This window comes from Trifolium pratense, linkage group LG3 (assembly GCF_020283565.1).
Source record: "Trifolium pratense cultivar HEN17-A07 linkage group LG3, ARS_RC_1.1, whole genome shotgun sequence".
Taxonomy (NCBI): Eukaryota; Viridiplantae; Streptophyta; class Magnoliopsida; order Fabales; family Fabaceae; genus Trifolium; species Trifolium pratense.
Window position 1 is genome coordinate 51,340,508 of NC_060061.1, and position 24,262 is coordinate 51,364,769.

Here is a 24,262-nt window from a genome sequence, read left to right on the forward strand (position 1 = left end):
CGTATAACTAATGACATGACATCAAATAAGGGAGGATCCGAGTTGATCCTCGAGTTATCCAACTTGTAATTATAGTGCTATTATATACGGATAAACTCAGTTTACATATGGACACAAGTAAACTGAATTTACTTGCACTACTTCAATGTTATTCTTAAACCCCATGAAACAGAGGAACTCAACACAATTTATTGAAAAAAACCTTACATTGACATTGAACTGTGATGGTATGATCTTAGGGATGGAGATCTGAGTTGAGTCTGTCTTCCATCTTGCCTCCTCAATGTGATAGTCGTGATATGGAGGTTTCTTTGGTGGTCGATTTAGGTTCAACTCGGAGATTGCACTATATCATCATTCTGTACAAAAAATGCAATGTCTTTTGTACCCAATATCAAGCTTTCAAAAGTGTTACAAGAAAATAGAACACTGCCAAATGATGACATTTGGGCACGGTAGCTCCATCATACTCTACAATAAAAACTTTGATAGCTGAACCAAACTTGTAGCATTTACAGCCGGAAGTGACTCGCTCAAAGGTTATTTTTAGAACCGTTGCAAAGTGTAGTTGTGACTATAACTTTTTGTGAGATAGTGTCCCATTGGAGAGATTTGCAAGATCGCCTAAAACTCTAGATCCAATGGTTGGGAGAGATCCTTTGGCCTTGTTTGAGCGCCTCGAGCGTGTCCATGCGATGGTTCGCCTTTTACCTAGTGACCCGGGCAGCCTCGTCTAAAGCGAGAATGGACCTTGATCCAATACAAAGCAAAATGATTCATCAACTTAGGTAATTAATAAATTTCGCTCGAAGAACCTAAGTATAATTTCTGGTGGAACAATTCTTGGTCAGACAAATAGGGTGTTCCTAGGTTGGGTTAGGCCAATTTTGGGCGAACCCGTTACCTGACCTAGTCAAATTTAACTGTTTTTGATTGAAGGTAAGGTAAAACTCTTCAAGTACTTAAATTCTTGGTCAAACTAAATCTTACTAGTAAAATTTTTAATACTTAAGTATATTACATAACAATTTTAAACTATATTATCAAAAATAAAAATTTAATTTATTTTTTAAACGGATTAAATTTTCAAGTGCATATGAGTTTGGAATCATATACCTGTTACCAAGACCAAATGGTCCAAATCAGTTCCGATTTTAACAATTTGGTTCAGATTGAATAAAAATTTAAACAAATTTAGATAAAATACTATTTGCATTTGATTTAATTTTTAGATTATAAAAATAGCTTATATAAATAAATAATCTTTTATGATAATTCATAAGTTTTTACTAACATAAATTGCATCCTTATAAGATGTTTATTTTCGTAAACTATCTTGAAAAACTTATCATAATATATAAAAACTTATTTATTTATATTTTCGCATAAGTTCAAAAAAAGTCTAAAAAAAATATATATAATCAAGTCAATTCTATTATAAAAAAAAATCAATCTAAACATATCTTAATTCCATAAAAGATAAAAATAAATATTTAAGTTCTACTAACTCTAATTCAAAAAAGGTTTTCAAAAAAAAAAAAAAAACTCTAATTCAAAAAAGTAAAAAATAAAAAATTAGAAACCCTACTAGGAAATATAAAACCCCAAAATAAAAGAAAGTTGTTATATATATCAATTCTAGGTTTTTACTCAAAATCAGCAAGCGAGGTTAATATTTCTCCTTTCCAAATTTCCATTGCAGTCACACAAAACCACTTGCCGCAAAATTGATTATAATTCAAAAGTTCCAACAAACACAATGAAGAGAAAAAGACACAACGATGATGACAAAGAAGAAGAAGATAGACTGAGTGATTTATCTGATTGTGTTCTTCTTCGCATACTCTCCTTGTTGAACACCAAACAAGCAGTTCAAACTTGCATTTTGTCCACAAGATGGAAATATCTCTGGAAGCATCTTTCTAACCTTAAATTACATTCTTCATACTTTGACACTATGGATGGATTCACCGAATTCGCAGCTCAAATTTTGTCACTTCGTGGTCATTCAACCTCTTTGTACTCTCTCAAATTTTATAGCGACAGTATGGTGCAGCCTCATCTAATTCAAAGGATTTTAAAATACGTTGTTTCACATGATGTACAACGGTTCCAACTCAATCTCCTTTATAGTATTGAACACATTCCGTCTTGTATTTTTTCATGTCACACATTAACTTCTCTTATGCTATATGTTCGCCATTCTGATGCAACAATATTATTTCCGGATTCTCTGAATTTGCCGGCATTAACCAAATTGTCTTTATGGAACTTTGTATTTCCTATCAAAAAGGATGGGCTTGCCGAACCCTTTTCAACACTAAAAAAATTGAATAATTTGACCATTAGGTCTTGTCAAGTTCTCCATGCTCAAAATCTCTGCATATCAAGTATCACACTTGTCCATTTAAAGATACAAACACATAAAAAGAATTACGGCGAAGTTGAACTATATACTCCAAGTCTTTCTACATTTGCTTATGCTGGTATTCCTTTTGAGAAACTATGTGGGAGCCATCTGCGTTCTATTAAACACGTAATAATTGATGCATATATGTACGTGAATAATGCAGAGCCTCCATCCAATCTACTCAGCTGGCTGAAAGAGTTTACTGAAATCACATCATTGACAGTCACTTTAACTACTCTTGAGGTATATACTAATTCTTTCATACCATAACTTGCCATGTTTTGAAGCTTTATTTTTTGTTTTCTTCGTAAGATACTTGTTTTATTCATTAAACTGATCATCATTTACTGTCATCCTTCACTTCTTAGGTTCTCTCCTTAGTTCCTAATTTATTGAAGGTTAATTTTCACTCCCTGCGTAACTTGGAAACACTGCAAGTAAAAAAGAAAGGAGTTTCATCTGGATTATCCACGACACCGATGCTTGCCAGATTTTCGCGGTTGCCTATGTATTACCAGGATGATGTTGCCAAGTTTCGAGATGAAATATTTAAAGAAGGATCTTTATCCATACCTGACAAAATAGTTTCTTTTTTGCTTCAAAACTCGCCTTCAGCAAAAGTTCATAAAATCTATTAGATTCAAAAGGTGAAATCTGCATTCTACTTTTGAAAGACATATTCTTTAGTTTGATTTTTGCCCCCTCTATTTCTGTTTCCCTTGGTCTCTTTAATAGGTGCAGTGCAGTATTGACTTTGCATTGAGTGTTTCCCTTTCCCTCTTTAATTAATACTTCCATTCTCTTTTCATGTAAGAAACCAATGGCTTGACTTATGCTAGTTTTCATCATGTTTTTATGTAGGGTTATAGTTATACTAAAGAGTGCCCCTGGAGCACTCGTTAAACATACCAAAAATAGAAATAAAAGATAAAATTAATGTTAATAAAACAACTTTTTATACTTTCGATGCATTGAATGCACCAGTTCAAAAACAAAATTTCTTTATTTATATGTTTAACTGCATTTTCCTTGATGTATTTTGCATTTTAATATCCAACATATATATTGTTGGGATAAGTTTCAAACTGAGTTTTTAATTTCTTCTACTTTAATTTTTATGTGCACACTTAGCTTTGAAATTAACAAGACGATGCAAACCCTTCCAAAAACAGGTACATAAATTGTTCAAGAGAAAAGGATTATCCTACTTTAAGGCCCTTTTCCTAATATACTATAGAGAGAATACTTTTGGGTTTGTCTCATGCATTTAGGTTAGTAAATAGCATGTTTTAGCAAAAATGGTGACACCAAAACGCGATCGCTGAGACATCAAAGACAGTATAGTTATTGAAAGAAAGTGAAGGAGGGGAAAGAGAGGGTAGATTTTTGTAGCTGTGATTGTTAAACATATCACATGACACTCTTTAACTTCTAGATGTGATTAACTTCTAGCTCTTTGAATCTTCGTGTAAAAACTCTTTTTTGAAAACTTGGTATCCGGCTTTAAGACTGACTAATCTAAGTGAACCAATCACACCGCCCACTTGTGGGGGCCCCATAAAGTCAGAGTTTTTTTGCTCTGTATGGCTTAGTCCACCAAAACAAGGTTCAGTTCAATGTTTCATGTAATAAAAAACAGAAGATTCAGTTCAAAGTTTCAATCAACACTGCATTCACCTTTTCTTTTAAGAATTTAATTGGTATTTTTCTGAACAAATAGTATTTTTTTTATCTACATTGAAGAAATAAAATATTCCTTATATTTAAACCCTTTATAAGCTTACATATTAGATTCACAATACATGATTGTTGCTTAAGAAGAGAGAAAGATATCAAGATAACCAATGTAACATGAACTGAGGGAAACTTGAAGCGTAGAGATAAACACCTCTTTTTTCCCTCTCCCTACTCATTTGCAAATCTATTGAAGATCACATTTAAGCTTCCCTTTTCGGTCTGTTGCGGCCACGTGGAAGGACGGGTTCTTCTTCTAAATAAGTTTCTACATCGACATCATTGTCATCTTCTTCGTCTTCATCAATTTCCATGATAGCTTCATTTTTTGCCATCTGGTATTGGTAAATAATGTCACAAAATCAGGGGAAACCACCTTTTTAAGCTAAAACCAATGTTTTCTGATAAGCATTATATCCAACCACATACACGACTCACTAAACAGAAGATAACTGACAAATATTTCCAAAAGAGGTTAGCTAAGAGTCTATAATACAATTGATTAGCAATTAAAATTTGCATATAGAGCAATATTATCGATGGTGAATGGCGGAGAGCCAACAATCCGACATACCAGTCACCATATCCGAGTATGGTGCCGTGGTGCCACCATCCTTCACAAATTGTCCATATCGGTAATAGAGGCATGGCACATGCAGAATGGATACACCTTATTGAGCTGGTAAATAGAATTGCATACACTTGCACATATTAGTAAGTCATGTATGATGAAAAATTCAATCATCTCCCAATTTATGATAAAAAATTATCAAATATCTTCTAGACTCCAAAGATTTAAAGTTGTAAAGATTTGATGCTAAATATAACATATCTACATTCTAGAAAAATTCAGGTAGACAGTAGACATAAAATCAAAGTAGACATAGCTAAGGTTGCATAGGTCATGTTAGAAATGTCTTTAAGGAATGTCTTTATGCTCTACACATATCCACTTTATTTGAGTGTAAGGTAAACACATGAGTGTTTGAACAGCAACTGAGTTTTACTCATCATAGTTCTAAGCCATGCCCCACGGCACTTCAGAGACTACTTCTGTCAATTTAACAAGTGTTAGCACTTAGCAGACATAGGCACATATCAAAGGGAAGATCAACCAACTTAAAAGGCTTAATTTGGCATATGGAAATCCAAATCACAGTGATTAGCAACAAAATCCACTAAGCAGCTTAAAAAAGTGAACCCATTCCCAAAATTCTAACGATCTAAGTACATGTTAAACACATTATGTATAAGGTTTCATACCTTGAAACAAACGTATCTAAGAGCACATTCAACCTTAGTCCTTGGACACTCTTTAAGTTAAAATAACATATCCTTAACCTTAGTCCTTGGAGAAGATTGTCATGGAGTAAACTTGCAAGGACGATTGCTTACTTAAACAACTCATCTTTAACAACGTGTTGGTTAAGTTGTAGCACTTGTCATAGATCCCTAAGGGTTGACTATTGGAGCAAAATTATGAATATGTTGCTTCAAAATTATATGATACTGAGAGTCCACTTGAGCCACACATTATAGGGTTGTCCATTGAAGGTGCTCTAGGATAAGTAACTCTTATAAAAAAAATATATTCATAATAATGTGGTTGTTCTTGTAATTTGGAGATAATTTTCTAAGTGTATGTTTGGTTCTAATTTTGGATGAGCCAAAATCGATTCTAGAGGCGTAGAATTGATTTTGACATGTTTGGTTGCTTTTGAGTAAAATTTATTGTCTCCATAATTGATTCTAACTTAAAAGCTAAAAATTGGAGCTTTTGATTCTAGAATTATTTTTGACACTCAAACTTGTTGAACTCACTTTTACAATAAATGTATCCAAACATAACTTACTACTAGTCAGAATCAGAATCAGTTTTACATAATCAATTAACTCAAAATCAATTATTTTCATCGCAAAACAAAACACACAGTCTAAATTTGGTTACTTTCAATTTTGTAAGAATACAAAAAAATCAGCATCATGTTCATTCATTCAACCAGATGGCAACACTATTTTTGCACAAAACCCAGATGAGGAATTTCATCAAACACGTAGAAGACACGAAAACAACCAAAAAAATTCAAATTTTCAACAACCAATACAAACAAAGAACCAAATTTAGAGACTCATTTATGTTTGTGAAATTATTACCTCTTCGTAGAAATCTTGGTCGAGCTTCTGACCGATTCGGAGAGCTGTGAAAACTGTGACAGCTAGGAGAGAAAGAGGAAGCGCAATCGCGAATGCATAGCTACTAGCGTTGGCTCCGGCACGTGTGACGACCGTCGCGCTTCTCGGTCTCCGGCAAGAGGCGTGGAGAAGAGGTGGCGGAGAGTTGCGTGAAGGTGGGGTCCTCAAGGAAGGGAATGTGAAAGAGTTAGTAGTGTGAAAAATTGGATTAGAGATGAGAAATAGTGTTGCCATTGATTATGATTGTGGATTTGTGTAGTGGTGGATGATGATGATGATGATGGATTATTTCGTTTTTCTTTTTCTTTTTTTTACAAAATTATTTCGTTTTTCTATTGTTACTATTTTGGGAATAAACCGTTATTTTGTCCTAAATGCGTAACACCGGTAAATGTCTTTCATTTATCAATCTGTTAAGTTAATTATTGTGTTTAATAATTTAAAGCGTCTTGTTAACATGTGCATATAGGGCACATGATAAGGTATCTTAATTTAGAAATTTAACATTTAATAATACAAGACATTTAATGCTTGAAAAGTTAAAATGCACAAATTCTAAGACATAATTTCTATTTTTACTACCTTAACATGTGCCATATATGCACATGTTAACATTCTCCTAATTTAAATTTCTATATTTTAATAAATTATTACTCCAAGATAACTGAGCTCCAACTCCAGTAAAGGAATCGGATAGTAAGATACAGTTTTTGAAAAGCGGTAATGATGTAATGTCCAAAGATTGGAGGTAGCTACTTCGCCAATAGTACTTCTTCCTTCTTCAACCACTTTCTCGCTTTCAAATCACCCGATAAGAATGTGGAGAATAACCAAAACATAATGGTTCCTTTATGATTATGAATTTAGTTCTTAGTATATTCTTAAAATGACTAATATGAATAAAATTTAATAGAGTTAGAGATCTTTATGAAATATGCATAAATTCGGTGACCTATCTGACGTTCTACAAAAATTATTTGTACAGAACAAACTATTGAATTTTGAGGTCTTGTACTGCCTTTTTTGTAAAGCTCATTAACCACTTGAACCCAATGACTTGGTTTATTGCACAGATAGCTTAAATAAGACACAGTTTTTCATAAAAATAAATTGAACAAGTATTAGACACTATATATGGTTCTGATTTCTTTAAGTACTTACATCAACAAAAAAAAATAATAATAATAATTCACGATCACTAATATATGTCATGACCAATTCTAACATGCACAAGTGCATGTCTTTCATGGTTGTTAATATATTCATATACTTGAACATCATTAGCAAAGAGTCAAATATATGTATATAATACCAGAGAACAATCAATATGGTGAGTGAAATAAACTGCTGTTATCCTAATAACAAATATTAAGAAAAATACATAAAATAGAATTCAATGGTAGCACTCTATACAGAAAAATGACAAAAACAATATGACATATCAACCTATGGAAGGATAAAAAAGGGTGGTCTTGAAACTGATTATGAGTGTGAAATGAGGTTACTATCTTCTACTACTCCTGGCGGAGACTGCGGCGGTACAGCCAATTCTTGAAATACAGCAGATTCAAAATCCAAAGTCTTCCTAGCAGTTGCTTGAGATTCTTTGGTTCTTCCAATCTTTCTAGATGGGAGGGATATAGAGGCAACAGCTCTTGTTGAATTACTACTATCAATTGAATGCAAAAACTTTTCTTTCGAAATTTTTGGTGCTGATGCAATTACAGAACTGAATACTCCAGATTCCCTCAAACTTTGTATTATGACCTGAACACAAGTTCATCAAGAAATGAGTTTGAAGATACCAAAAAAATAAGTAAAATATGTAGAAATAGATATACCTAACACATAACATTGTTCTTAATCGTGTAACACGTAAAATAGAAGTTTGGTCAAATTCCACAACATAACGGTGCCATAACCTATATCCGCTATTTGACAACATTTCGTACTAAACAAACACCGTATTGCAGAACAATAGTGATTTGTTCAAATTCAACTATGTTCTAGCCCTATAACACCGCAATTTAACAACAGTTGCTCTAACGAGCTGACTCATCGGGACAACTTTTACTTCATGAAGGGTGTTAGTACCTTGTTTGTTCCTCTATACCATTATGAGATTAAATAAAGGATTTTGTGTCACATTACACCATAAATATAATATTTTCAGTTAACTAATGTTGTTGACCTTGTTTTTCTTTTTTTCTCTTCCTTAATAACTTATTACTCACCATGGGAGTATATATGCGAGTCAATATTCCCTTCCTCAACAGTTTTATCTTCAGCTCTTTATCACCCCACACAACATGCTCATTATACCTGGAACAAACAAGGACCAAATGTTTCTGGAAGATCAATAACATAATGATTATAAAATAGAGGAGGGATGAGATTGTAAATAAGTAGAAATTTAAGCTACATACCACTTCAACATTTCTTCTTCAGTTGCAGTCGAAGCAATGATGAATGCCTGAAATTGATGAAGTAAGCTTAGTATAAATGAAAGCAATGATGAATGTCTAGAATCAAAATGGTCTAACCATCTCCCTGCATGCCCTTGCTAACCATCTCCTTAATATAATTTATCGTTCCTCTCTGACATTTTGACCAAAACCAAATACCTATTGGTGCACTTCACTCGGTCCATTTTTTTTCTAAGGCCTAAATCCAGTTCCTAACACACCAACATTACTATTACAGAAGTATTGCACTATCGAATCTAGATACTAAATAAAAGCAATTCTAACAAAGTTCACTATAAAATAGCCAAGCTCAAGTCAAAGCTATAGTAAAATAACAATACACTAGTTGCTAGAATATTAGAAAAATACACTATATTGTAAGTTATTTCCTAGGAATAGTTTATAATCTTAGAGTATCTCTTAGGATTAGATTTTATATTGCTTATTATTATTATTATGATTTGTTCTTGATATTAGGATTGAGTCTATGTATCCCTTTAAATAGAGATCAGTGTCTACTGTCTAGTCTTTGGTATCAAGTTATTATCAATAATAATATTCAAGGTTCTTATTATTTTCTCTCTTCCTTTTATCGAAAATCCCACAACTTCAACAATAGTATAAAAAATCCTGTTTTCTGATATGAAATCCAAGTAAAAAACTGAATTGAAGAGAAGGATGAAAAATAAGAAAGGAAAAAAAATAAAACTGAAACTTACAGATCTGTCAAATTCCAACATGAAGCATCTTTTGACATCTTCTTTTGTAGGTTTGCAACCACAACGATCACGTCTAGACGTTAAATCCGAGAATTTGGCGTATGTGTAATGTAAAACAGCAGCCTCTTCCAATTTGATTTCACTGCCATAATTCAGAAAAAACCATTACGTTACTATTTAAAATGCCATGGATACAAATATGTTTTATAAATTGATGATGTACTATACTTTGGGGTTTTCATATAATTATGCCATCTGTGTGCACCATTAGGCCGAAGATGATCTTGTACACGTGCAACTGATTTTCCATTTCCATAAGTCAGGAAGTAGTTTGGATTACCACGGACAGAATCTTTGTACATGCCAAAGTATGTATCCTTTGGAAGATGATCATAATTCTTCTTAAACATCGTCACCTGCTTTGACAGATCAAAAGAGTAAAGAGTAAGAGGAAGGTCGAATTATAAACAACAATATACAAACTTCAAATCAGAACTGCGGAAAATATTATATGAATGACATTGTTTGTTGCAGATTCTTTGTTAATAAGTTGCACAACATTTTAGCAAAGACATCATAATGTTTTCAGGACTTACCTCACTAAATGGTTCTTTGATATCTTCTCGCTCAACACTGCTCTCCTAAAAAAAGAAGACTGGTAGCATTAGTTACAAAACTGAAGCTATAACAAAATATCCATTTATCTTCCAGTTTCACAAGTTATAAATGAACATCATGCAATTAAGAAAAATTTGGAGATTCTACTTACATAGTTGGGAAATATGACCATATCAACATTTCCTGGAACATCAAGAAGCAACTGCCTTAAAGAATACTCCCGAGCACCAGCCGGGTGTATTAATTCATCTGTATCGAGATGAAGAATCCAGTCCATGCCTAAATCCTGATGTTACAACATGCAGAAAAGTGTGTTGATCAACGAAATTATGCAGAAAACAATAATACTATTAAAAATAAAAACTAGTAAAATGAGAATTTGCCATACCCTTGCCATAACAATGGCCATCTCCATATTGAGGGATTGCTTTACAAAAAGTTCATAATTGCATGGCTTATAAAAGAAACTTGACAGCCATGTCTCATTCCAAATACGGCTGATGCAACCAACAACATATATAATCAGTATGAAAAATCTCTTTCATAGAAACTAAATAATTAGAATAACAATATCTCTATATGTATCTTGAAGACAGGAGAATGTAATATACTACCGTGTCATGTAAAAAGTATAACATGGACAAGTAAAAGAAATAAAATTTTATGCAATGAGCATGAACACAAGCAATTAATAAAGCAGAATCTTGAATAAATAGAAGAGTCATTATGGACAGCTAGAAACATCAAAGGATGGTACCGCGTAGTTCTTCAAAGGAGTTTTTAACTTTTAAGTGAGTTATTTCAGAACTCTGGTGAACACTAACCATTGAAAATCACAAAATAGGTTCAAAGGATGCGTTTGTAAGAAAAGGGAAAAAATTACTAACCTCTTAGTTTGTTGTTCTTCCAGCTGTCTTGTTCTATATATAACCTTTACACCCTAGTTAAATAACATAAACCAAATTAGGATAATAGCATTAGGAAAGAGAAAGGCTGAATGTAAAACAAAACAAAATAATTGGATGCTAATACTAAAGATCGGTAGAATATTGAACTTTATTGTTCAACTCGCTTTCACGTTAACGTGTTCTGTGTTTAACTCAATTTAACTAAAACCAATTTTACAAAATAAAGTCTATCGAAATCAACTTTTGTCACCATAGAACAAACACACGTTGAGTTTGTGTGAACTTACAGGAATTGATTCCAAGACCTTTGATACTTCGGGAGTAGCAGCCTTCCCTTCCACAAAGAGAAAAAAGTTTGTCACTCCAATGACTTTATGATAAAACATCCAGGGAAGAATCTGCTCAAGCCCGGCAGATGTACTAGATGTGACACAGATCTGCAAATGAAGAATAAAATAAGGATCAAATCAATATAAAAAGTAATAATACTTAATAAAATCTATAAAGAAGAGGTCAATCAAGTACTTGGACAAAAAATGAAGACAGGGAAAAGCTTCCCGTGTATTTAAAAAGCTTCATCATAAGAACACTACAAAATTCTAAGAAACAATCTTCAATAAAAATATCTCAAGATTAACTCAATTTGCAGAAACCATCAAATACAGAATTACAGATCATAGAATCCCAATTTTAACATAGATCACATGAACTCAAACTCCAGTACTAATAACATAATTTACTCAAAGTTAAACGCAACAACGACTAAATATATAATCAAATTTTCTAAAAGATTATAAAAGATATGGAAAACCTATAAAATTTCCATATAAAATCAACTAATTACCAATAAAATTTCACAAATTCTATTAAGATTAGAAAGCATGGATCACATGAACCTTCATTCTTCTCATCAACTAATTAATGACCATTTACCAATGAAATTTCTACATGAACCAATAAAACATAGATCGCATGACCTCAACTCAAACTCCAGTACTCATGATAATTTACTCCAACTCAGCTGGGACTAAAGTTTAAACCAAAATTACTATAAGATTAGAAACGATAGTAAAAACAAACACTTTACTAATTGAGAAGCTCGAAAACCAGTATTCAATTCATTATCCTCATAAACTAATCACAACAAAATTTCTAAATGAACCCAATTTATAAACACAGATCACATGACAAAAAACATGAAAACCATCACAATTAACTAAAAAAGTGAAAATAAATCCAAACCCCACAATGAAGCCAACCCTTTAGCTTCAAAATCACAACAACAAAAAACAATCACAACCCACAATTCAAAATTAAGAAAAGAAGCATAAAAAACAAACCTTTGGAGTAAGAGAATCACCAAAATCAAGTTTCCAATTATGATAATAAGGAAAAGAAGGTGAAGAAGAACGACCAAGGTTAAGACAATCAGAAGAATGAGAAGTGGAATGAGAGAAAGGGGGAATAGGAGAAGATTCCATGCCAGGGAAATTATGAGAGCCATGAGGAGATAAAAGGGTGGATGGATCGGTTATGCCACCACGCCATTGAAGGATGAATGCTATAGTTGCTAAGGAGACAGGGAGGAGTGTGAGAAGGAGGAGGATCTTTGAGGTGAAAGAATGGGATGAAGAGGAAGATGATGTGGTTGAACGGAGTGGAGTGTGGAGGTGGTGGTTGTTGATTGGCATGGTGGCGGTGGTGGTGGTGGTGGTGGTGGTTGGAATGGAAGCAACCACCGAATCGGGTTACACACGCAACAGCAACAGCTCCTCTGTTCTGTGATAGTGAGGAGAGTGGGAAATGGGAATCAATGAATCAAACAAAATTGGATGGAGTCGGTCACATATGCTTTACTTCTTTCAATTTTTTTTTTTGGTAAGGTAATTTTGTTTGTTTTTGTTGGAATAAAGTATTTTGCTCTTATCTTTGATGATTCATACATATAAGTGGAAGAGTCGGGATTTTTAAAGTTTTGAATTTTACCTAACAATTTTGACATTTTTATTGATTGAATTATGACGTGTATAAGTGGCTAGAAATTCCACCTCAAAGATGAATAAGTAGAGTGTCTAAGGTTCAAACTATAATTCCTGCACAAATAGTGAGATGTTTCTACCAACTGAATTAAGTTTACGGGAACTATAGATCGAAGGTTTTATATTGTTATTACTATTGAATTTGGATTTTAATCTTGCCATCTTAAAATTAAGAATTTTAATCTATTTATTTTGAGTGAGTTTGAATTTTAACCCTCTTATTTTAAAATTCGAAATTTAAACTTCTGTTATGAAATATAAGTAATAGTAATAATATATAAGTATAGATGAGAGAAGAAGAGAAGAGAGAAAGAATAGAGATTGTATTATTCTCTTCAAGGTGTGTGTTTACATGACAATACAAGTCCTATTTATAGGACAATATAATGGGTCAGTGGAATGGGCCGATGCTTAATGGACATCCACCAAATTATTCATAACACTCCCCCTTGGATGTCCATCGAGGATATGTCTCGTTAAAACCTTACTAGAGAAAACCCATTGGGAAAAAATCCTAGTGAAGGAAAAAGAGTACATCATCCTTTGTGTGTGAACTGTCTCATTAAAAACCTTACCAGGAAAACCCAGTGGAACAAAACCATGGTTAAGGGAAAAAGAGTGCAGAACATATTTATATCTCCCCCTCATAAAGACAATTATATATGAGACGAAGAAAATCGAATAATCTTATGTATAGTTGTAGTAGTTGCTCAAAAGTTTTGCTTGAAGCTGACTTTGTAGAAAGACATATCTTATCTTCTTTATCATATAATCTTCTCCAAATATGCAGTTTGTGCGACATTATCTTCATGTTGAATCGTTGCAAGAACCCTTTAGAAGAAAACTCACAAATTCTTGTATCTGATGAATCACACACTTCAACCAAATCACATTCTTGATTTATCTTCTATAGTGCTCAACTTTCCTCGTCATTTTATTTCATGATCTTGTTATTGTTGTTTGTTTCATAGATCTCCATGAGTAATTGTACTTCTTCATGTGAACATAAAGTTTGTTTGTGATCTATAACTTTACGAGGATTAAACCAATTACCTGCATATCTAAAATAACAAAATATATACTTGATGATATATTGACAACAAATAATAGGTCCATAATGTATTTGGCCCCAATTGAACTAAAATGTGGTACTTCAGGACCAATTAGTTCTTCATCATTTACTCGAACTCTAAAATATTCTTCAAATACTTATTTTGTAAGAAATGACAATATTTCAAGCTCTTAAGGAGTCTCTTGATGATATTTTTATCATCAACATAGATATATAAAAATTCATTGCCAAATATTTTCTTAAAATGAACAAATTGTCATTTTCATATTTCTCGCTTGGAAATATTCAACAAGAATATTATACAACATGCATATATATTGCTCGAGTATACAAGGAGACTTATTCATGTTTATTAAGTCACCTTTTTCAATAGTTTGATATATGTGTCTCACGAAAATTAAATCCTTTTGGGATTTTCATATAATTATCAAGTGAGATGATTTTCATGTAATCATCATTATTAAGTGAGTCATTCAAATACATATACTAAACTTAATCAATTATAAAGAAGTTATGAATTCACTTCAGGTGAATGCGTCTCTTGAAAATTAATGATAGACGTTTATCATTATTCTTTAATAATGAGTCAAACTTTAAATATTTGTATATTTTCTTTTCGCGCGAAAACTAATTTGTAATAATTATTTTCATCTTCAAGTGTATGGACTGCTGGTCTAACAACCTTTTGCTTTGCAAAGCTGGTTTAATATTGTATCAATCACGTCTATCTATTTAGTCAATAATTTCATTGTCTATAATCTTTAATAGACTTTGATGATCCTCATTGTCATTTATCACATATATAGCGCTTTACTATGTGCAAAAAAATATTGTCAACGTTGACTTCATCTCGGTTCCACCATATTTCATCCATGACATAATTTATCGATATCTCTTTATTTTCATATCTTTCAGGTACCTGATAAGTTCTTCTGGAACTCGGAAAATCAATTATTCATATCCTCACTTGGTCATCTTTCTTTTTAGCTCCTTTTCTTATTTGAGGATTTTCATCTTTGGAACCGATTCGCTTACCACGCTTCGGGGTGGTTAAATTTCATTTGCTTGTCCATCAAGGACATTCATTTTGATTGGAGCATTAGCAGCTGTTTATTAATTTCGTAGACTATGCAAATGAATTATCTTTAGAACTTCTGGTTCATACTAATTTGTAAGAGGATCAAGCCGAGATAAAAATAATAATAATTTATTTCAAGTTATTCAATTGAACTTCTGGTTCATATTTTTCAGCTGCTTATTCTCCCCCTAATATTGGGAAAATTAATTCATCACTTGAAAATCAGCCTACAGGGTTGTAAATAATTCTCCAATTTTTTGCTCAAGATGATTTATAATAGATGGAGATTCATATCAAATACATTTTCCCAATATTCTTTAAGAACCGTTTAAATGCATTCTATTGGAGCAATTGCACATACACAACACATCCAAAAATGCTTATACGAGAATCATGTTTATAAACAAAGTTCAAATTGTAAATTAGGGGAGAACTTATAATAACTAGTTGGCTTGATGCGAATTAGTATCTCAATATACATGTTTGAATGTTCCCAAAATATAAATTAGAAGTTATGATCTCATAAGTATCAGTCATGTAATTAACTTTAGACGTCTAAGGGTGTGTTTGTTTGGGGGATTAAAATTATAATCCTAAGATTATTATTCCTTGGAATATTATTGCTGGGAATATTATTCCTATCAATATGTTTGGTAAATAAATAAAGTTCCTTGGAACATTTTTAAAATAAATTCAATTAATATTTTAAAATATTAAAACAAAAAAATAAATGAGTTAAAAATAATGGGAGAGTGGGGAGTTATGGGTGGTTACCTCTTATTCCCATGGGAATGTAAGATTCCCACCATTTAACATGGGAATAAAAAGTGGGAAAGTCATGTGTAATTTATATTCCAAGGAATAAAAAGTTCCTAGGCATAATTTTTTAAAACTTGAAACAAACATAGGAATTAAAGATTCCCAAAGTCACATTCCTGGGAATAAATTTATAATCCATGAAACAAACACCCCCTAAAGAATGGATCTTCAAGTCCATTTTTTTTCTTGTATGACCATATTCTATTTGATATCAATTTCAACTGACATACGATACTTATCAAATATTTCCTGAGAATTTAGAAAATGAGATCTTAGCAAAACTATTTGAGAAAATAATCTCACAAACTTCTGGTTGTGAGTAAATATGCATGTGACTAATTTAGTTGATGCATCAATTCAAGTCACAAAATATCTAAATGGTCCAAAATCTCAAATTATCAATTTCTTTTGGGAATTAATAATCGATAAAAATTATTAGAATGAAGGAACTTCGGGCCCTTCAATATATATTTATAGTTTTTTTTCCGCATCATAATAAATCCGGGATGACCCAACCGGTATTGCCAACAATAAATTTAATATGATTTGTAAACTTCTGGTTTACAATAATTTGTACTTCAATTGCACTATTATATATAAAAGTGTAGTATGAACTTCTAGTTTATAACTTTTTCATTACACTTAATTTATCCAAAATATGTGTGGTAATATATAGAGATATTCAACATCTCTTCATTTCTTGTTTCCATATTGATATTCATATATGAATGACAAGAAGATTATACTTATGCAATTAATTGGTCTGCAAATCAATATCTCCCTTATTATTGGCCTGAATTGTTACTATTGTCATTTATGTCTGTTTAAAAACGTTTCATCAGATTAGCGAGTGAGTGCCCTTACCAATCAATATAAATGAGCTCCAAGCAAACTTCAGGTTGCCACTCGAATTCTTCCTTGCAAATGGAGCCAATAAATTTTGATGATTTTACAAGTCATCTCAAATAGCCACAAATCAACGGCAAACCAATATATAATAATAAAAAAAAAACTCTAATAATAAATCAATGCAAGGATAATTTAATACTCAATTGTCTTAATAATTCCTCAAAATAATAATTTCAATAACAGTTTGAAGTGAGCATTCAAATAACAACAAGACAATATAAAATTTACAAAATATTTACAAATATTCACATAAATAACATTTGGTGTAATAATTATCGTAAAAAACATTTGGTATAATAATTAACAAAATTGAGCCTAAAATAAATTTCCAAATAGAACACTTTAACAAAATAATTAACATTAGTGTTACAACTTTTAAAGTAAAAGAGAGTTTCTCATATAATATTTTAGGCTCAAATCGTGAGATTATATAGTTTAAAATTATATATGATTCTCAGTTCTCACATTCAATCAACACCAAATATTTAAAAATTTCACAAAATAAATTCAAATCCCATAAACCAAGGATATGATATTAATATCAAACAAATATTCTTGAATTGAATATATATAAAAAATATTCTGGGTATAAATTATAATTAAATTTATTTCCAAAAGAAAAAAGATATGCTTATGGTATGGATTATAATTTTATTTCCAAAAGAAAAAATATCAATTAAATTGATTTATTATGGAATAAAAATATTTCCTTAATAAGACACGATTCATACCTTAAGCATTGTAGTAGCTGAATTAATTCATAATAACTTAGAGGACAAAATTATCGTATAAAATAAAATGAATAAAGTATTAAGTCATGCACACCTTTTTATTTTAGTAACATTCAAACTTGGTATATGAAAGTAATAGGAAACATCACAATTGTGAAATATAATGTAAATAAATAATCACTTAATTCATCATTTAAAAGGTCAAGTTGATTTTATCTTGCAAAAATCCCAGAAGTAATAGGTAGTATCACAATTACAAAAATTTGGCTAATAGAAATCACAAAAGAAATTAAACGATATGATATTTCAATTGATATTTGAAAATTTGTCAAATCAACTAGTTTTATTTTTAAAACAAATCATTTAATTTCAAATGAATCAATCATAATACTTCCTTAACCGATAATGTAATAAATTGAAAACAATAAAAGAAAGAAATAAAAGGCATTCAATTGTTTTCAATGAGATTGATTGACCAAATTAACATATGAATGACATTTTTTTTTTTTTGACGATATATATGAATGACATATGAATGTATTAGTAGTGTACTAAATTATTGAATTCTTCTGGAATTCATACAGAATAATCTTGAGTTCTTCGTGAACTACACTTTTGAATTCTTAGGAATTCATAGAGAATAATATGAGTTCTTCAGGAACTATGCTTTTGAATTCTGCAGGAATTGATAAATTAAATCTGTAAGGCCGTAAAAACGGTGCGATTCATGCTACATGCTTTCTGTGAAATTTACTTAGCAATTGAATTTTACAATTTTATCCATTGAGTTCTTCAGGAACTATATAATAAATCACTATCAATTTACAATCCTTCAAGGATGTAGGAATATTGAATTCATCTAGAATTCATTGAAGAGAAAAAGAAGTTGTTTTATTAGTTCTTCTGGAACTATATAACACATAAAAGTATTTTGATGTGCAATCCATTAGGGATGCATGGTGATAAATGGTGATATTTCGTAAATTCTTCAGGAACAAAATAATTTTTTTTAAGTTCTTCGGGAACTAAGATTATGAATTCTTCGGGAATTCATGTATTAAATGTCTAAGTTATTCAGGAACTAAGAATAGGTTCTTTAGGAACCAAAATTATGAATTCTTCGGGAATTCATGTATTAACTTTCTAAGTTTTTCAGGAACCAAGATTATGAATTCTTAAACATGTTTATGTTGTTTTGGATGATCGAAGTGTCGATGTTTCACCATACAGGTGTCGGTCACGAAACATAATGATGCTTCACCAGACTATTGTCGGTCACGAAACTCAAACAATATCAAACATCCAAAATACATATTATAAATAAATAAATAATTGATCAACATTTTATGTAATATTAATGACCAAAGTGTCATGCTTCACCATACAAATGTCGGATATCACGAAGCGTAAACAACATTGAATCAATTAAATACATAAAGAAATGATGCTTATTTATTTATTTAATTTTAATTATTATTATTTAATCTTTATAAGTATACAAGGTTCAAACGATTCATAATCATATAATAATCAAAAATAAAAACTACTTGTGATTTCATAAAAATAGAATAAGAATTGCGTACCTCAGTTGGTAAGCTCGTGCTGATAACGTGTTATGAAATATAAGTAATAGGAATAATATATAAGTATAGATGAGAGAAGAAGAGAAGAGAGAAAGAATAGAGATTGTATTATTCTCTTCAAGGTGTGTGTTTACATGACAATACAAGTCCTATTTATAGGACAATATAATGGGCCAGTGGAATGGGCCGATGCTTAATGGACATCCACCAAATTATTCATAACAACTTCCTTATTTTTTTTATTAGTTTAGAATTTAACCCTCTATTTGTAAAAATATGTCATAATATAAATAAAAATATACTATAAAATTATTTTAAAGAATAGTAAATTATTATAAAATAGTATAAAATAACCTATAAAAAAACAAGTATATACTAAACAATTATTTCTTTTTACTTTATCAATTATCAAAAAAAAAATATATAAATTATTATTCCCCCCGTCCCAAAATATAAGAGCAACTTTGACTAAAAGACATTATTCACGTATCTTGCTTTAACCATATTTTCATAATAATATATAGATATAAATATTAGCATGTAAGATCTTGTTTGATTTGTTTTGATGAGTATTTTCAAATATAAGTTTTTATAATTTTTACTAATAGACAATTAAAGATATTAATGATCAAAATTGTGCATTGACAAACGTGCACTAGTCAAATTAATTTTTATATTTTGAGACGGAGGGAGTACATTTTAGAGGTAAAGGTGTAATTTTTTGTAAAAATTAAAATTATTGTTTTCTTTCATAAAATAATGGATTAAAATCTAAATTCAATTAAAATAAAAGTTTTAATTCTAAATTTAACAATTAGGGGATTAAAATTGTATTTAAGCCCAAAAAAAAAAATCCACCATGGTAGTTATGAAAAGACGAATTTGGGGCTGTATAGACGACTTGAGTTAGTCTTTAGAAGAGGCATTGCAATTACAATAAATCCAGCAGCTGATCACTGTCCATGGATATCTGAATCTTAATTTCAATCCAAAGGTAACATTGCGAATCGCTCAGATCTAATTCAAATGCATTCATTTTCAATTGTTTTGCTTTGCTTTCTTATATATCTGAGTTATGATAATTTTCTAATTTTATTTTACTTCTTAATTTCCGTTATCTATTGTATGAATGAATGGATTCAGTTTTCAAAGGAATGATTAAAATCTCTGAAATAGATAATTGTTTATTATTTCCAATGAACTCTGTGTGCTCTTTCTAGCTGCATTTTATTTTTGACAAATGATCATACTATTTCCAATGTCTTCAAGATTTTAAATCACGGTAAAAAATTTTTTTTTTAAGAAGCTAAATTAGCCCACCCAAATAACGTAATTGTTGTCGCACGATCGTTGATATTATTAGTTTTTTTTTTTATATTTTGACTGATTCATTATTACAAAACTGACTTGTAAGATGATGATAAATGTTGCTCTTTGTAAACTCCTTTCAAAGCTTGTGTCTTTTCAATGTCGGTTTCTCGATAGACATTGCGGAGAATCTAGGTCAAATGCTGTTGATGTGGCCCAAATTGCGGTTGCGTTGCGGTCACAGAGATGTAATAGACCATGATGTCGCGACTCATATTGTGATTGTAACCCTTTTTAAAATAATCTTGCATGTCATTGTAGACTGAGATTCTTTTGCGGAAAAAATAGATAAGTGAAGTGAAGTGTTTGATTTTTTTTTATTATCGTTGCAAAAAGAAGTCATGAGTTAGTTTTGTTTGAATGTACATATCTTTTTCTGAGAAGGTTTGCAATTTTTTAGGTTAGATAATATTAGTGCATAGTTCTCTCTTACTATAGTTCTTTTACTAAGGCTGCATTTCTATTATGTTATTATGTTAAAATACGATGCATAAGTTAGTAAAGGTTCTTATTGCACGAAGTCTTTTATGACTTCAAATGGATTTGATTATCTTGTATTTCAGCATCCAGATCCATATTTGTCCAAACCCGACTCTTTTTTTTTTTACTGTGTAGGTAGAACGAAGATCGTTTAGTTTAGGCTGCTTCTGTGGCGAGTGTATTACCTAATTGACAAGAGTTGAAGACGATGGTGAGGTCTACCACCAAGGATGCCCAAGATCTTATCCGTGCTCTTTGGTCTGCGTATTCTGCAACCCCCACAAATCTCAAGGTTGTTCCCCTCTTTTCTGCTGCATTTGTCCAAAAATCTATACTTTTTCCTAACCCTGCTTTGGTTCATCATTTAGATAATTGATCATTATGTCGCGTTCGCTGTCTTCACTGCCCTCATCCAGGTACTTCCCAAGCTTGCTTCAATTTCTAAGAGGCCTGTTCATTTATCTTTTGGATGTTTACCTGTAAAATTATTGTGCCAATCTTTGATGATTGTGGTGCCTCCCAATATGATAGTGAGATTAGTCCATATATGATAGTGATGATTGCAGTGGCTTTCGATATTAGTTTTTTAAAATCTAGTTTTAATGCTTAGACAATGCTCAATCCACAATTAAATGGAAGAAAACCCAGTTCTGCTCCTGAAAATCTCATTTAAGCCTCTGAAATCAATATACCAAACACAAAGGTCATTCCATATATTATGACATTATGCTAAAATGCCACAGTCCAGAAATTACTTCACACCTCAGCAGAATGCACGAGAAACATAGACACCATCAATGTTGTTAAATAGTCGCCATGGCAGAATGGTGTGGCAGATTTTTTGACAACCACCATCACCATAGACAATTTGTGAAGGAATGCCGCCATGACAGTGCCATAGGCCGCAACAGTGTTTATATAGTGGATTTATGGCCGTCTGCCATTGACAACATTGGACACCTTCATCCACATACATAACGAACAAAAAACCCAAAAGAAGATACCTAACTGGAATGCGAATGAACTCTTCCCTATTCCTAATTACCTTGAACACCAAAACATTTGTAATCTTACTTTACCATATAGTATCCTTCTAGACATTATTGATAAATTCCCTCCAGATTTTTAATCGTACTTTAACATATAATATCCTTCTAGATTATAGTTTATTGAACTCCCAAATCTCATGTTTTAAAAACACACTGTACAAGTGAAATTAATATGTTGGTGAAGGGTTCAAGGATGGCCTGTAGGATTGTGTCGAAGTCACTTGCTCTTTTTTTTTACAATAAGATGCTGTTGTTGAACCTTAGATTTTTCCATTTTCCTATTGACCAGGTAGTTTACGTGGCGTTGGTGGGAACATTTCCATTTAACTCCTTCCTTTCAGGAGTACTTTCTTGTGTAGGGACTGCAGTTCTGGCTGGTAAGTAATGAAGTTGAATTAACATTTTCGGTGCAGCTGGCTATGCAATTTGTGCATATAGATATACACATGTATAAATATAATACAATAGTTCTATTCCGCCTAGGTTCATAAGCATAAGTTTAGTTTTTGTCTTTCTTATCAATGTTATCATCCTCTATTTTTCACCAGTGTCTCTCCGGATCCAATTGAATAAAGAGAACAAGGAATTCAAGGTAAAATTCTTTTCTTGTGTATTGTGATGTTTGAGTTACTTTATATCAGTCAAATTCAAAACCTATAAAATTATCCATGCAACTCTTGACCCGCAATATTTATAGGTTTTCTTTTGTTTATTCATGGTATTAATATTTCATCATCTTGGCAAAATTATGTAGTTTCAAACTTAATCTCTAAATCTTTAACTTGACTAAACAAAGTAGGAAGGAAATGAAGAAATAATGTGTTATATTGTTTTCTTCACTTGATATATTCTTACAGAGAATTGTTCTTTCATCCTAATGCAGGATATTGCACCCGAACGTGCTTTTGCGGACTTTGTTCTCTGCAACGTGGTGCTCCATTTGGTGATCATGAACTTCCTTGGTTAAATTGAATTCATGTGGCTTTGCTTGTTTCCAGTAGAACAGAACTTATTAACCCAAAAGGAAGAAGAAAATAGAACAAATATCTGGGATAGTAAAAAAAACTAATAGTACTATACCTTGATATTTGGGTTTTATTTATTTTAAAGTATTTTCTTTAGTTTTATATTGATTCAGCCACTACTACAACCCGTTTTCGTTTCTGGGAATTTTGATAAAAATTGATAAAAATTGTGAAATTATACAATGACCTCTAACTAACTTTCTAACTCTCTAACCAAACTTATTAACCTAACTAACTAACACTAACATAATATTATATCTGTATACCAAAAAAATAAAAATAATATTATATCTGTTACCGCAAATTAAGTGTATCTGTTACTATTTTTGAAAGTACTCCATAATGTTTTGTGATAATGAGGATTACACTAATAAATGATTTTTTTTTTTTGAGTCACACTAATACATGATTAAGAATATATAGTTTATTAAAAATATCACTCTTTCTTATTTTTATTTATTTTTGCATTTTTATAAAAATTTGTGAAATGGTTAAATAAATCACTCATTTTAAAACCGAGAGAGTACTACCATCTACCTACCGTAGGATAGGAGAAAAAATTATAGTAAATTATTGTACATTATATAGGGATATAACATTATTGTAAATTAATTGTAAATTATTGTACATTATTGTAAATTAATGGTCATAAAATACATATACATAGTTGACAAAGTACGTACTACATTCATAAACTTTGTTAAACTTTCTGTCAAAATAAATAAATAAACTTTGTTAGACTTGAGAAAGACTTGCCTCTATATTTGACTTTTTTCTTTTTGGTACGAATTGAATTTTCATATTTAACTGTTTTTAATTCGGCTAAATGTTAATTTGGCTGTTGGTAACAAACTTAATTATTTTTTGTGTAAACAATAAGGGATAATTTCTCGATTCTTTCTTTTGATGTAAAATACTAACAATAATATAATCACTCGTAAAAAATAATGCAATTATTTTTGTCTGTTTGTAAGGTAGTTATACATGGTGCTAGCTGGTCATGGGGTCCTTGATATAATATAACTATACTCCAATAATTTGCTCAAAACTCTTTGTGATCCA

At 31.2% G+C, this 24,262-nt stretch overlaps 4 protein-coding genes across 4 annotated transcripts; 2 read left to right on the plus strand and 2 right to left on the minus strand.

The window, feature by feature from the left end:
- Window positions 1-1,759: 1,759 nt before the first annotated feature.
- LOC123915356 (F-box/FBD/LRR-repeat protein At1g80470-like) lies at window positions 1,760-3,048 on the plus strand. Its single transcript, XM_045966482.1, has 2 exons — window positions 1,760-2,653; window positions 2,779-3,048. Exons 1-2 carry the CDS (start codon window positions 1,760-1,762, stop codon window positions 3,046-3,048), a joined length of 1,164 nt encoding a protein of 387 aa, XP_045822438.1.
- Window positions 3,049-4,147: 1,099 nt separating this feature from the next.
- Window positions 4,148-6,638, minus strand: LOC123918461. Its single transcript, XM_045970522.1, has 2 exons — window positions 6,299-6,638; window positions 4,148-4,479 (listed from the first exon to the last, which is right to left on the minus strand). The coding sequence occupies exons 1-2, from the start codon at window positions 6,569-6,571 to the stop codon at window positions 4,348-4,350; spliced, it is 405 nt and encodes a 134-aa protein (XP_045826478.1). The 5' UTR covers window positions 6,572-6,638; the 3' UTR covers window positions 4,148-4,347.
- An 820-nt stretch (window positions 6,639-7,458) lies between these two features.
- Window positions 7,459-12,978, minus strand: LOC123913995 (glycosyltransferase-like KOBITO 1). The gene is made up of 11 exons (XM_045964948.1): window positions 12,388-12,978; window positions 11,335-11,484; window positions 11,027-11,079; window positions 10,528-10,636; window positions 10,291-10,425; window positions 10,118-10,162; window positions 9,750-9,937; window positions 9,522-9,663; window positions 8,764-8,810; window positions 8,572-8,659; window positions 7,459-8,104 (listed from the first exon to the last, which is right to left on the minus strand). Exons 1-11 carry the CDS (start codon window positions 12,736-12,738, stop codon window positions 7,820-7,822), a joined length of 1,593 nt encoding a protein of 530 aa, XP_045820904.1. The 5' UTR covers window positions 12,739-12,978; the 3' UTR covers window positions 7,459-7,819.
- Window positions 12,979-20,136: 7,158 nt separating this feature from the next.
- On the plus strand, window positions 20,137-23,378 carry LOC123916119 (dolichyl-diphosphooligosaccharide--protein glycosyltransferase subunit DAD1-like). The gene is made up of 6 exons (XM_045967492.1): window positions 20,137-20,272; window positions 21,262-21,418; window positions 21,495-21,542; window positions 22,465-22,552; window positions 22,724-22,767; window positions 23,059-23,378. The coding sequence occupies exons 2-6, from the start codon at window positions 21,335-21,337 to the stop codon at window positions 23,140-23,142; spliced, it is 348 nt and encodes a 115-aa protein (XP_045823448.1). The 5' UTR covers window positions 20,137-20,272; window positions 21,262-21,334; the 3' UTR covers window positions 23,143-23,378.
- The last annotated feature ends 884 nt before the right edge of the window (window positions 23,379-24,262 follow it).

Bases quoted from the DNA above. Each gene is read 5' to 3' on its own strand.
- LOC123915356 (XM_045966482.1), top strand. From the start codon at position 1,760: ATGAAGAGAAAAAGACACAACGATGATGACAAAGAAGAAGAAGATAGA. The intron at 2,654-2,778 runs GTATATACTAAT...TTCACTTCTTAG, and splicing joins TCACTTTAACTACTCTTGAG to GTTCTCTCCTTAGTTCCTAA.
- LOC123916119 (XM_045967492.1), top strand. From the start codon at position 21,335: ATGGTGAGGTCTACCACCAAGGATGCCCAAGATCTTATCCGTGCTCTT. The intron at 21,543-22,464 runs GTACTTCCCAAG...CCTATTGACCAG, and splicing joins TCTTCACTGCCCTCATCCAG to GTAGTTTACGTGGCGTTGGT. The intron at 22,768-23,058 runs GTAAAATTCTTT...ATCCTAATGCAG, and splicing joins AAGAGAACAAGGAATTCAAG to GATATTGCACCCGAACGTGC.
- LOC123913995 (XM_045964948.1), bottom strand. From the start codon at position 12,738: ATGCCAATCAACAACCACCACCTCCACACTCCACTCCGTTCAACCACA. The intron at 9,938-10,117 runs GTAAGTCCTGAA...CTGTCAAAGCAG, and splicing joins TCAAAGAACCATTTAGTGAG to GTGACGATGTTTAAGAAGAA. The intron at 8,105-8,571 runs GTGAGTAATAAG...ACTTGTGTTCAG, and splicing joins CTCGCATATATACTCCCATG to GTCATAATACAAAGTTTGAG.
- LOC123918461 (XM_045970522.1), bottom strand. From the start codon at position 6,571: ATGGCAACACTATTTCTCATCTCTAATCCAATTTTTCACACTACTAAC. The intron at 4,480-6,298 runs GTAATAATTTCA...TACCAATACCAG, and splicing joins ACCAAGATTTCTACGAAGAG to ATGGCAAAAAATGAAGCTAT.